We start from the raw sequence: 14,267 nt of genomic DNA, 5'->3' as shown, positions 1-14,267 counted from the left end.
GCGTGTCAAAGGAGTGAGAGGTTGAGAAGGACTGACACCAAGGCAAAGACCAGGGTCCTGAAGAAACTTTGCGAGAAAGAGGGGCCAGGCGGCTGTCCCATCCCCATGTTTGGGCAGATTAATGGAGTCGTGGCTCCCTCGTTTGAGTCCTGCCTCGGGAGGGGACAGTATCTGTTTAGATTTGTGTCTAAATTTAAACCCTGATCGCCGGCCTCCTTCCCTCTCCCTCCCTCCCCCCTCCCCTCCCCTCCCCTCCCTCCCTCCCTCTCTCTCTCCCTCCCTCCTCCTCCTCCTCCTCCTTCCTCGTTCTCTAGCTCAGGACCAGGGCAGACGGGGCAGTCCCGCAGCCAGCGAGCCGGGCGCGCCGCCGCCCACTTGCGCTGTGCCCGCTGCAGCCGAACCCGGCCCGGGCGGGAGCCGAGCGGAGAGCGAGGATCGCGAGCCCAGGCCCGAGTGAGCGCGCTCGGCCGCCGCCGAGTCGGCACCTGGAGGACATGGAGGTAAAGGAGCTGGTGGCGCGCGGGCGAGGCGGCGCGCGGGGCTGCGATCTCAGCGGGGAGCCGGGAGCTCAGGGCTCATCGCTGCCCCTCGGGGAGCACTGCGCACGCCAGCCGCTCCCACGCCTCCTGGCCAACACCCGAGGCTCGCCCCGGGTCCTACCTAGGGGACCCCTCCGGGCTAGCAGGGGTCGGCAGGGGAAGACCTCAGGGAGAAGGAGGGGCCTTTCTGGACGTCCTGCTGTCTGGCTTAGGAACTTAAATGCTTGTGGGGGCGGGGAGGGGTGGTTAGGTGCCGTCAACTTTGTAAGTGGGCAAACCCTCAAAAAAGCCGAAGCCGCTGGATCTGAGGAGATGGGTTTTGAAAGAGAAACAGAGCTTAAAGTGAGGCATTTCTTTGCCAGGCTGTGGGCTTCCATTTTCAGTATGATTGGAGTATTTAGAGTCCAGTTGCCCTCTTGCTTCTCACGTCCCACTTCTGTCTGTCACGTTTCAGAACTTTCTGAAAAGCGCCCCTTGTTGGCAGATGACACTATTTCTGATCAAATTTGAGACTCCCCTGTATGTCCCTGCAGGTATGGGGGTGTGCTGGCCACATCTGTGTGGGGGCACTAGGGTGAAGGGCCCGCCACTACTCTGCCTGGGATTTTCCTGGGACGGTTCCAACGCTAGTGGGATCTAGGAACCACCCTCCATGGGAGGAGGGACTGGGTGTTATACCCCTCCTCTCTGCCTTCTCCAAGTCTTGAGGCGTCCACAGATTTCCCTCCCTTGAAACTGAGACTGACACATTTAGCCTCAAGCCAGTCTTAGGGGACTCAGACTTTTTTTTGTTTTGTTTTGTTGTTTGCTTTTGAAAAGAAGAAAAGAGAAGGTGTAAATGTTGTCTAGCTTCCGAGGTGATTCCCGGCCTTTTCAAAAGCTGAACTGCTCCTCCAAGGCTGTGCTCAGCACCTTCAAGATTCTGTCAGTTCTTGGGATTGGTTAGTAGATGCAAACTATTGCATTTGGAGTGGATAAGTAATGAGATCCTGCTGTGTAGCACAGGGAACTGTATCTAGTCACTTGTGATGGAACATGATGGAGGATAATGTGAGAAAAAGAATGTGTATATATATATGTATGACTGGGTCACTTCACTGTACAGCAGAAACTGACGGAAGATTAATTAATTATAATAGAAAAAATAAAAATCTTAAAAAAAAAAAAAAGATTCTGTTAGTTCTGCTAGTTCTTCCTGGCTCCTGGCTCTACACCGGAGCCCTGGTTGGCTGTTCTAAGTGAATCTCACTGCGTGGCCTACAAAGTGCTGGGACCTCTCTGTGTGAGCAGTTGCGTTCAGGCATCCAGCTCTACCAGTTGTCTTCAAGGAACAGGGACTCCCTTTCCGAGAGGCTTTATATAAAGGACTGAGGACAGTGTGATCCACCAGAAACTGAGATGGACCCTCTATAGGAACATCTGCAAGCCAGGGAGACTCTGGACAGATTAGGGCTGCGTAAGGGTGGAAGGGAACATGGGGAAGCCCAGCAAGGGGTGTTCAGGGTGGAAGGGAACATGGGGAAGCCCAGCAGGGGGTGTTGGCCAGTCTACTACAAGATAGCCCAGGGCATCAAGATCCTCTCTGGCTGGCTGCAGCTTCAGGGCAGAGGAGGGAGACAGCCCAGTGGATGCCCACAGGCTAATTTGAAGGTTCCTGAAGAAGTTGCCTTAGGAGCAGGTTTCCACCTCTGCAACAGTACAGGGTATGGAGTTCCCATTGTGGCTCAGCAGAAACTAACCCAACTAGTATCCATGACGTTGTGGGTTCGATCCTGGACCTCACCCAGTGAGTTAAGGATCCAGTGTTGCCCTGAGCTATGGTACAAGTCAAGGACACCACTCAGATCTGGTATTGCTGTGGCTGTGATATAGACCGGCAGCTGCAGCTTGGATTCAACCCCTAGCTTGGGAACTTCCATATGCCATAGGTGTGGCTCTTTTAAAAAAAAAAAAAGAGTGCAGCGTGCCTTGGGCCCCCACCTAGAGGTGCAGTATGCTTTAGAACCTGTCTAATCTCTTGTAGAAGTGGATAGGAGGTAAAAGGAAATTTTTAGGCTTAAAAGTGGGTTGCTTGCTGCTTGAGGGCCACATGCAAGTTTCAACTTTGTTCTCTGGAAGACACAAAGGCCTCTTTCCAAAGCTACTTTCTTCTCCCTCAGTTGAGGAAGGAACAGTGTGTGGCAGAGGCCCTGAAACTGTTGCCTAAGCAACTTCCTGTGTGGCTGGGGGGGTAGGGTAGGGGTGGGGGGCATGTGAAAAAAGAAGGTCCTCCAGTCTCCAAATAGTATAGTATAGTGTAGTATAAGTGTAGTGTAGTATAGTATAGTATAGTATAGTCCAGTCATTGATGGGGGATTCTACCAAGATGGGGACATTACTCGACCAGCCAGGAAGCCTGTCAGTTCACACTGAGTCTCCACAGGGCATGGGTTTGCTGGTCGTCAGTGACTGCTTTTGAAGTTTCTTTGTCAAAAATGCCTGAAAAAAGAACTTCAAGTGCTAGCACTGATGAAGGAAGTAAAGAGGAAACCACTAGGCTGGGGAAGTGACGATTCTTATCCATGAAGTGAACTTTTCATGATGGGATATGATATGCAGGAATGGGATTGGGAATTCCTGAAAAATCTTAGCTGCTGTATTTGGTGAGAAACTGAGTTATACCACTTCCCACTATTTGGAATTTAAACTAGGCCATCAAGGCTTACTCAACATTCATTCTTTAGAACCTGGTTGCGGATTGGAAGTCTTTGGGAAATCTTTCCTTTTTTCAAGTCACCGTTGCTGTTTCTATAATATCAATCATTGCTTCAGCCCACATTAAACCTTCTGGAAAAACAAGATAAAGATGCCTTTTAAAGCTCATAATCTGGAGTTCCCATTATGGCTCAGTGGCGATAAATCTGACTAGTATCCATGAGGATGCTGGTTCCATCTCTGGCCTTGCTCAGTGGGTTAAGGATCCAGTGTTGCTGTGACCTGTGGTGTCACAGTCACAGAAACAGCTTGGATCCTGAGTTTCTGTGACTGTGGCTTAGGCTGGAAGCTGCATTTCTGGTTCGACCCCTATCCTGGGAACTTCCGTATACCACAAATGTGGTCCTAAAAAGCAAAAAATAAAATAAAATCTCACAATCCAATAGTGAGAATGAGATTTACCATTGTGTTTTGTCATGTATATAATTTTCAAATGCTTAAGTGTGAAGGGTATGCCTGTTGCAGACCATAAGTTCTGCAGAATCTCAGTATTTCCATGTGAGACTCAAAAGAAGTCCTGACAGAGAGGTGGGTGGTGAGGAGGAGATGGCATAAGGAATGGGTGCAGGGAGAACATGCCAGCTTTGTACAGGAAAGTAGGCCAGTTGGCTGGAGAGGAAGATAGGGAAGCAGAGAAAGAAAAAAAATGAAAGTAATAAGATAAAAACCACAGGGCCTTTGAGTATAGTGGATGCTGGCTAAGTGGTTGAGTGGGAGCTGGAATTCAAGCCATCTGGAAGAAAGGGTTACTTTTTCTTCATACGATGTGCAACATCTCCTTGCCTAGCTATGCCCCAAAGGGGTGCTTTTTTTTCTAACTTAGGCAGAGGCCCGATGCAGCCCTCAAAGGCTAGAGAGTGGATGGTCCTGGATTCTGCTCTATGGACAGTAGGAAACTCTTAAGTCGTGTTGAGTAAGATGGCGGCCACAATGTAGCAGGGATAATGTGGCAGAAATGCCAGTTCCTAGAGTGAGTGAGGAAACTAGACTCAGGAGATTCTCTGAGAATCCGTGTATAGTCTGATTTTGCGAGAGAATAAGAATGGAAAAATGGAAGAGTCAAGACCATGTGTTATAAGAGAAATGAGAAATGACCTCTGTGTTTGAACTCACCAGAGTACGCAGAGGAGTGGAATTCTCCAAGATGCCAAGGAGAATGGCAATACCACTTTTGTAGCTCTATAAGCCTCTGGTAAGCAGGGACTGTCTTATTGGTCTTTGGGTCTCCAGAGATTTGACACAGTGCCTAGATAATCATGTAATTTCTCAAGAAGAGATTGTTTGATAAATGAATTAACAGAATCAAGGGTTTCCTTCCCCTTTTAGCCCGCAGCTCAAATATCTCCACCTACAGTAGTCTTCACAGATGCTCTCAGACTCTACAGCACTCTCAGGGCACTTTGTTCAAACCAAATCAGAGGACCAGGCAGAACTGTAAATGCTCACTTGGCTCTCTCACTGGAAAATTCCTTGAGAAGAGGGGCCATATCTTTTTTTTAGGGGTACACCTTCGGCATAAGGAAGTTCCCAGGCTAGGGGTCAAGTTGGAGCTGCAGCTGCCAGCCTGTACCACAGCCACAGCAATGTGAGATCCAAGCCACGTCTGTGATCTACACCACAGCTCATGGCAACACCAGATCCTTAACGCACTGAGTGAGGCCAGGAATCAAACTTGCATCCTCGTGGATACTAGTCAGGTTCATGATTGCTAAGCCACAACAGGAACTCCAGGGACCATATCTTATATATCTAGGGCTTGATGGTATTCAAATGCTTGTTGAAAGAGAACATAAATGGTTGAAGATGGAAGAAAGATCAGAATTTTTTTAAGCAAAATTTAAATATGTTGGTTTTAATTGTTCTGAACAGGAATGTCCAGTACTCTATGAGAAGTACAGACCTCTTATGATGAAAATATAATTGATTCTTCTCTAGAGGCGGTCATAGGTAAAGTTACTCTGGATAGGAACCCAAAAGTGTATAATCGAGAATGAGCTGGAAACTTGGGACATTGGAATAAAACTTATTTTCTTAGTTGCTTAAATATAAATTGTAGGCACTACCAAATAGCCTGAGAGTGCTTGAAAAAGTTCAATTTTCACTAAATCCTTCATTTATTCAATGAAATAATAGACACATGGAAATTAAATTTATCTCCCTCAACCATATGTCTCCAATTTCATTGAACAAATGAAGGATTTAGTCAGTGAAAAATCAAACTTTATTGCCACTGAATAAAGAATGAATTTCTAATTTAGATGGAGAAAATTAATGAGCCCCTTTTTTCTGGGGAAACTCCAACCCCTCCCCAGATATTATTTATCATTCCTCCGTTTATTCAGTATTTAATGAGCATTTATTATGTACTAGATCTTGCATTGTAAATGTTAGTTAAGTACTATTAGGCTCTTGGAGTTCCCATTGTGGCTCAGCGGAAACGAATCTGACTAGTATCCATAAGGACGCAGGTTCAGTCCCTGGTCTCCCTCAGTGGGTTAAGGATCTGGTGTTCCTGTGAGCTGTGGTGTAGGTCACAGACACGGCTTGGATCTGGTGTTGCTGTGGTTGTGGTGTAGGCCTATGGGTACAGCTCTGATTCGACCCCTAGCTTGGGAACCTCTATATGCCACTGGTGTGGCCCTAAAAAGACAAAAAATATATATGTTATTGGGCTCTCATGTCTCACCATCCTCACAGACTATCTGTATTACTATCCTCGACACTGATGACAAGCGCTCGCGCGCGCGTGCGTGTGTGTGTGTGTGTGTGTGTGTGTACTTACTGGTATCTATCATGTGTTCATTTTGTGGCCTACGTTTTCAATGAAATCTTTTTACTTCATTAAATATTTTCTACCACAATTTCACCAACAGCTTTTGGACCGTCCCTCTCACTGAGCCATACTGGCTGCTGGCTGGAGACTACTGGTCGTAACTGGGGATTGCTTGCCCTCTGGGAGCTGGAGTTTGGCTCAGACTTTTGGGCCTACCCATTCCTATCTAGCGCCCACTATGTGGGACCTCAGAGTACCACTGGCTTCCACTTAGCTGACACTTCCCTTCACTGGAGCCCAATGCCAGTGGGGCGGGGGTGGGGGTGGGGTAGGCAGACTGGAAGGGCCCAGGCACTGTCACAGGAGGGGGTGAGTGTGCATTCTTGCAGTGGAGTCAGGTTTCAGAGCCCATCTACAGCGTGACTCTTCAGAGCCAGGCGAACCAGAGCCTGGCGAATGTGGTTCCTGAGAAATCTGAACACTGGCGGCTCAGCAGCCCAGTAATCTTATCAGGGCCTCAAGAGTTTGGTTCCAGAGAAATCTGAAGGCAGATCTGCCTTCCTAAAGTAATAGTTTTAGGTTTGCAGCACCAGCTTGACCACTTCTACTCAACTCATTAGATCTAAACATCTCAGAGCTCTGGATTGGAATTAAATGATCTCTAATTGCCATTCCGTAAAGGAGAGACTAAGACAGAGACTGGGGCTGCCTGGGGATTTAGGTGCCAATGGACTTGTGGGACGCCAACAGCTTGCAGTTTTCCTCTCAGCTGGGGAGTAGTTCAGCCTAAACCTTAAGTCTTTTAAGTCACACGGAACCATCTCTTTTAGAGATGCTCAGTTTCCCCACAAAAACAATATCCACCTCATGTTTAGCCTTTAGAGAGTTATATAGACATTTTTAATGTCTCTGTGTGAAAGAAGATACAATCAAACTGCTAACATAGTACGAAGGCTTGGTCGCTAGCACATCAGCATTATTGCTCTAGGGCCCTACAGGAGCTCATCTCCCCAATGGATCTACCTGAGCCAGACCAGGGGGACACTGCCCTTATATCCTTGTCTTTTAGGCGGTGAGCCCCCCATCTTTTTCCTTTGGGGTTTTCTGAATATCTCTCTTCTAGGAACTGTGAGAAATGACTGCTGAGCCTCTCACTTGCATGGGTCAAATCCTTTCTTGAAGGAAGGGGCTCTACCCTCTGCAATGCAAGCCCCAGCACCTCTCTAAGAGAGGTGAGCTGGGTATTCAGGGCCTTTATCTCTATTAGAGATGCTCTTGAGATGCCATCAGAGTACCTCCTTAATGGGTGGTATTGACCCCAGTCTGGAAGCACGGAGAAGTTCCACACCCCAAGGTCTGGACATTCTCTCCAGCCGAGATGTTCGCAGCCCTTCATTTTGAACCTGCTTGTACCATACATTTCAGGGCTGCCTTCTTGGCCTTGAGGTAGCAAGCACAAGTCTCTCCCAGGCTGGATCGTCTATAATTGATTGATAACCAGTCATAGGATGCCACACACCAGCTTTTTAATTAGGTCCAACAGACAAGTATTGAGGCTATACTACATGCAGGCAGTGGAGACACCAAGATGAATGTTTCACCCTCCCAGTCTCTGAAGAGCTTGAGTCTCGGGCCAGGGCAATACCTAGCAGATGCGTGTAGAACGGGGGTTCGAATTCACATGGATGGAGGAAAGACATCATACCCATCTGGGTTCCAGGTGGCTTCCTGTGAGAGATGGTTTCTAAGTGGAATCTGGAGGGATGAGTGGGAGTTGACCAAGTGCAGAAAACTGAGAAGAGCATTCCAGTCAGAGGGAATGACAAGAGCAACGCCCTGTTGCTAGAAACAACATGGTATGAGTTATGAGCAGTTTGTTTCTTGAGGATGAAGCAAGATAAAGGTATTTGAAGTTGGGAGACTAGATGAGGGATACAGAGAAATGTAAGTTACGGTTCCTGCCATAAAAGGAGTTCTCTTTTATTTGAGGAAGCAAGATATACGCATGTGACACATTAAAAAATATAAGATCGTATTTTGATAAGCTCTCAGGTGTGTGGGTGTTCAAAAGTCAGCTTCTCTAGGGGGAGCTAGAGAAAAGCCGCTTCCTCTGCTAGGATTTCCTTCTACAAGTGTGGTTCTTTCTTCCCAGGCCCCCTGGCAGCCTGGTGGAGGAGATGCACAGCTAACGGGATTTCAACCCAAAGATTAGCACACTCTGCCTGGAGCCTGTACCTATACGCTGTTACTGAGATCCACTTTGAAATAGGCTCCAGGCCCCAAGGGAATGCATTTGGTCCAGCTCACCCAAAGCTGCTCCCCAAGGCCCTCTTAGCTTCTGTGAGAAAAAGAGGCCTCTGGGAATAAACCATATTCACACAAAAATATCTCCTTTTCCAATTCAAACCTCTACCTCAGCCACACTCATGCCCCCCACTGTGGTTGCAGGTACTGCGCCTGCTCTGTAAAGCCAGCATTTCTCCTCTTTGTCCAAAGGCAGCGCAGGGACCAGCTGAGGTGGGCCCTGAGCAGCCGCCAACCACATGCATCAGCCAGGGCTGGGCCCAGAAAAAGACTGCAACAGAAACAAGAGGCGGAGCCATGTGGCTGCTATGACAACCCAAGCACCCACACCAGAGGTCACAGAGAATTTATATTTCACAACATGTTGTAGAGGGCTTCCAGCTTCCTGGGGGCCTTGCCCCTGGACCCCACCCCCACGATAGTTCATTCCAAGCACCTAAGCTAGACAGACAGTTCTCCCACCTTGATGGGGCCACCCTCAACCCCAACCCCATCTCTGAAAGTCTGTTTCTAGACTTCAGGTCCCTGGCTTGTTTTGTTTTGAGAAATGTTTGTTTGTTTGTTTTTGTTTATGGCCATACCCTCAGTGTATGGAGGTTCCTAGGCTAGGGGTCAAAACAGGAGCTGTAGCCACCAACTTATGCCACAACCACACCAAAGCCAGATCCCAGCCTTCGCAACCTACACCACAACTCTCGGCAACGCCAGATCCTTTAACCCACTAAGCAAGGCCAGGGATTGAACCTGCGTCCTCATGGATGCTAGTCAGATTCATTTCCGCTAAGCCACAATGGGAACTCCTCGAGATTCGTTTTGATGGGTAATAGCAAATCCATTTCTGAACATCCACACTGATGTCAGTGTGGGAGAAACCTAAAGCTTCCCGTCATGGTAATCACTGCCACTTGTTGAACGCCTACTATATACAGATGTTTTGCATAAGTTTATCTTTCCATACCCATAAAGTCCTGTTACATCTGTTTTCTAAATGAGGATGCGGAGGATTACATATATTAAATTATGTGCCCAAGGCCTGGAAGATGATTACCAGAAGAGCCAACATTTGAACCCACCCAGTTGGGTAGGATCCTATGGCCTGTTCTTTTTCCTGCACTGGAGAGGTTAACGGTGTCTGCAGTGGGGGCTGATGGGGAGACCAGAGCCCTTTGGACCTGGCCAGTCCTCCTCCAGCTCAGGGCCAGGCCATGGTGAAGGCCAGGCAGCTCAAGGCTGGTGGCTTCTCGGGTCTGGCACAGATTCATTCTGAGCCCTCATCTACACATATGGCAAGCTTCTGAAAGGCTCCACTTATATCTCTGGATGAAACCAGTGCCAATATCTGTGGCAAAAAGGAATTTTAAATACAAATTCATTTTCATGGCTTAGAGTTTCAAAAGTAAGAAGGAATATTGGCAATTTCCCCCATTCCCTCCATTTTAAAGATGAGGAAACTGGAGTTGCTGCTGTGGCGCAGTGGGATTGGTGGCATCTTGGGATCCCTAGGACACAGGTTCCATCTCTGGCCTGGCACAGTGAGTTAAGGACCCAGCATTGCCACACCTGTGGCTTGGGTCACAACTGCAGCTCAGATCCTTTTTTTTTTTTTGGCCTTTTAGGGCCACACCTGCAGCATATGGAGGTTCCCAGACTAGGAGTCCAGTCAGAGCTACAGCTGCTGGCCTACACCACAGCCACAGCAACATCAGATCCCAGCTGCCTCTCATAGCAATGCCAGATCCTTAACCCACTGATCGGGGCCAGGGATTGAACCTGCAACCTCATGGTTTCCTAGTCGGATTCATTTCTGCTGCACCACGATGGGAACTCCCAGCTCAGATCTGATCCCTGGCCCAAGAACTCCATACGCTGTGGAGCAGCCAAAAAAAAAAAAAAAAAGTGAGGAAACTAAGATAAGTGACATACTGATGGTCACACTTGAAATCAATTAGTACAAAGTCAGAATAAAATGAGGTCTTTTAGCTCCCAGCACAGGAACCTTCCTTCTCCAGGGCACTGGGGATCCATGTGTCTGAATCAGCTCATAATACATTATCACCTCTACATTTCTCTGTAGTGTCTTCTTGAGGCTTTCCAAGTCCACACCAGTGGTGCTCACTTTCCTGGGTTTTATGTAGCAAGCACATGGGTGGGGGTTGAGATGGGCAGGAAGAGAAATGGCTATTTTTATCATTTTATCATTGTTTTAACCAACAAGTGTCAAGAGATTTGGAGCTAAGGCTGAGAGGGCTCCACCCTGCCAGGGGCAGTGCTACCCCTAGTCCTATTAGCCTTCCTTTCTACAATGCCTTCAAGGGGCCTTTTTGGGAGAGCCCTTGGCCCCTGTTGCCCAGTCATGCCTGAATCCCCTCACAAAGGTCTGAATTAAAGTACTTGGGAGGAGAAAAATAAGGATGATTCCAACCCCAGTGTTTCCTAGGGGAAATGAATGGGAGACTCAGAGGATGCGGTGCTTCAGGTACCTTAGAATGCCAGAGTGCTGCCCAGAGGGGCATCTAAAGCCAGTGGAGGCGGCAGATGTGTGAGCTTGCCAAGACTGCCATAACCCACTACAAATTAGGTAACAGAAATCCATTCTCTCACAGTTCTGGAGGCCAAATATCTGAAATCAAGGTGTTGAAGGACCTTGGAGAGAATCTCTTCACACCTCCTTGTAGCTCCCGGTGGTTGTTAGCTTTCTTGGTTTGTGGTCACTCAATCTTTGCCTCATGTTCTCTTCACCTTCTCCTCTGTGACTCTCTCATGCGGACATGTGTCACTGTAGGACCCACACTGACAATCCAGGATGATTTCCTCATCTCAACATCCTTAACTGTATCTGCCAAGATCCTTTTACTAAATAAGATGACATTTACAGGTTCCAGAGTTTGGGAAATGACTGTATTTTGCAGAGAGGCCACAATTTAGCTCGTGACAGCAGGCAACCTGCTTTCTATTGGAGGAGCAGGGGATTTGGGGGTTGGTAAGGTCAATCCTTGATTGTTGCTAAACTATACTGCTACACTCCTCCCTCCCTCTCTGCCCTGGGGGTGAACTACCAATGAATATTCATTGATTCCTGTTGTGTGACTAACTTCCTGCCTCTGGGGTAGCCCACATACACCCATATTGGCCCGAGTCACACTGCCACAACTCTTTTCTGTTTGGGGCCACAGTAGGGAGAGGAGGTCTGCAAGGGTGCTGTGGAGCCTCTCCATGGAGCTATGAGGATCATCTCCATCTGTTCTGCTCCCTTTCCCGAGAGATAACTATGGCATCCAGCAGGCTGGGAAGAGCTACTTAAGATTATCCATGATCAGAGTTCCCATTGTGGCACAGTGGTTAATGAATCCAACTAGGAACCATGAGGTTGTGGGTTCGATCCCTGGCCTTGCTCAGTGGGTTAAGGATCCGGCATTGCCGTGAGCTGTGGTGTAGATCACAGACGCGGCTCAGATCTGACATTGCTCCGATTCAACCCCTAGCCTAGGAACCTCCATGTGCCGCGGAAGCAGCCCTAGAAAAGACCAGGAAAAAAAAAAAGATTATCCAGGATCATCTCCACCTTCAAAGAGGATTGTGCCTAGCAAGATAATAGAATTAGATTTTAAGTGATCTCTTATTCATGCATCCATCCCTACGTTCATTTAAGGATATGTACTGAGCAGCTACCAAATGGGAATTTATAAGACATTATACCTGTTCTCAAGATCCATACAGTCTGGAGGAGGAGGGGTGGGCAGAAAGGGAAGAAATGATTGGTTCTGTAAAGGTCAACTGCACAAGTGAGGACAGGTAACTCTAGCAGTCCGGGCTGGCTAGTGTCTCTGTGCAACAATTCCACAGTCTGAGTGGCTGAAAATGATAAAGGCTTATTTCTCACTCATGCTCCATGTCCATCAAGGGTTGGCTGGGAGTTCTGCTCCATGTCATCATTGTCCTCCCTCTGGGACCCAGGTTGACTGAGCAGCTACCATATAGAACTTTGTTGGTTGTCGCAGCAGAGGGAGGGAAGGTTCTGGAGGACTTGCCCTGGCTGTGGCTCTGGTCTGGAAGGGTTAGAACTAGCCACATCAAGTTAACCACGAGGATGAAGAAGTGCTATTCCCCTCACATGGCCCAAATTCGGTCAGCGAGATTTGTTCCATGAACATCTTTTGGGTCCCAATGGAATCTCAGAAGACTTCATAGAGCAGATGCTCTTTGAGCTGGGTCTGCAAGTTGTGTCTTTCAGGCTGACAAAGTGTGAAGGCTGAGGAAGAAAGCATTTATCTGTGCCACTCAGAGTTCACTCACTTGACTGAGACTTACACAACTCTCGTGGTCAGAGATGTTCTTCCTGATGAAAATGAAAGCTTCTTTGCAAGCACAATATGTGTTTTTAGTGATTTCAGTTGTTCATGCTTTGAGGTGTGATTAGGAGGGGCAGACAGGTTTGAAAGGGAAGTCAGGGGGTGAATATATGCCCCATTTCTTTAAGTAAACATATCAATGAAATAGACATAGCCATTAGGAGCAGTTATTTAAGTGTTTCTCAAATATTGTTGCCTCCAGATCAGCCAATTGCACTGACCATGCCATCAAGAGAGACAGCTTGCTTATAGGCATTCTTTTTGATTTAGAAGTGCTCCCCTATAGTGAATAGGAAATCTTTGCCTTTTTTTTTTCTTTTCTTTTTTTGGTCTTTTTGTCTTTTTTAGGGCCTCACCTGTGGCATATTGAGGTTCCCAGGCTAGGGGTCCAATCGGAGCTGGATACGAGCCATGTCTGCAACCTACACCACAGCTCATAGTAACACCAGATCCTTAACCCACTGATTGCGGCCAGGGATCCAAGCCACATCTTCATGGATATTAGTCAGGTTCATTAACCGCTGAGCCACAATGTAGTTACAAAGCACTTGGAATTGCCTTTCTTCTCTCCATGAGCCTGTACATAAGCCTCGCCTTTTGTGCCTAAGAAGGGGGTTAGTGAAAGTCAGCCTGAAAATATCATTGGAATTACGCAGTGGAATTTGAAGGCAATGGAAACATCAGGCTGCCCTCTGCACTCTGTTCACTTTGGGTTTCCTTTGTTGAGTGATTACATCTGGGATAGGCCAAGGGGGATGCTGTGTAGAGAGATAAACCTTGAGACCTGAGTTTCGGGTCCAGAGTCAGTAACTAGCCTTAGGGTCTTGGCTACCTGCTTTACCTACCTTGTAGGGCTATAGTGAAAAAGAATTAAGATCATGCATGAAAAATAAGATAATTTGTGAAAGTACCTTGAAAAGGTAAAATATCCCATAAAGCCATAGTAGTATGGTTATTAATATTTATTAAATGGATATTGTGCAAAATTGTAACAACCTTGAGTGTGTCTTCTGTAAGAAAATTCTGGTGTTCTCTTTGCCTAATGGAAGGTGGCAGAGGGAGTGCAAAGAAGGTGACATCAGTAAATACGAAGCTAAGGCTTCCATTATGGATCAAAAAGGAGGCTCTAATCTGTGCAGTGGTGATAAGGAAAATACTTTACAATTCTGCCACACTTTCTTTTCAAAATACTTTCCCATATCTCTTAAACTTAAGCTCTAAAATTCCCCATCATTTCCCCTAGCATCCTGCAATGAGCATAGTACAGTTGATACGGAGGACCGGTTGTATTTGTGTAAAGTGTTTAGACTAGTGCCTGGTACATATTTGATGTGATTTGATTGCTTGTTGAATAAGAGTTTTATAGTCATTCAAAATAGAATGGCAGGAGTTCCCTCGTGGTCTAGTTGTTAGGACTCAGCACTTTGACCACTGCAGCCTGGGTTCAATCCCTAGTCTGGGAACTGAGATCCCACATCAAGCCATAACATTTTATAGCCAGAACATTTAAAATAATTTTTTAAAAGAGAGAGAGAATGGCCTTTTATG

The 14,267-nt window shown here is 47.1% G+C and overlaps 1 protein-coding gene across 2 annotated transcripts in view; it reads left to right on the top strand.

Annotated features, from left to right (window-relative positions):
• Window positions 1-300: 300 nt before the first annotated feature.
• RCSD1 (RCSD domain containing 1) overlaps window positions 301-14,267 on the top strand; it is a 75,584-nt gene continuing 61,617 nt past the window's right edge. For both annotated transcript variants that reach the window (XM_047784001.1, XM_047784000.1), the window contains exon 1: window positions 301-500. In XM_047784001.1, the coding sequence (XP_047639957.1) occupies window positions 495-500 (6 nt within the window). In that variant the 5' untranslated portion in view covers window positions 301-494. The remainder of the gene's footprint in view (window positions 501-14,267) is intronic.

Source organism: Phacochoerus africanus, chromosome 6 (genome assembly GCF_016906955.1).
Source record: "Phacochoerus africanus isolate WHEZ1 chromosome 6, ROS_Pafr_v1, whole genome shotgun sequence".
Taxonomy (NCBI): Eukaryota; Metazoa; Chordata; class Mammalia; order Artiodactyla; family Suidae; genus Phacochoerus; species Phacochoerus africanus.
Note: the sequence above shows the minus strand (reverse complement) of the source record. Positions and strands in the feature narration are given on the sequence as shown.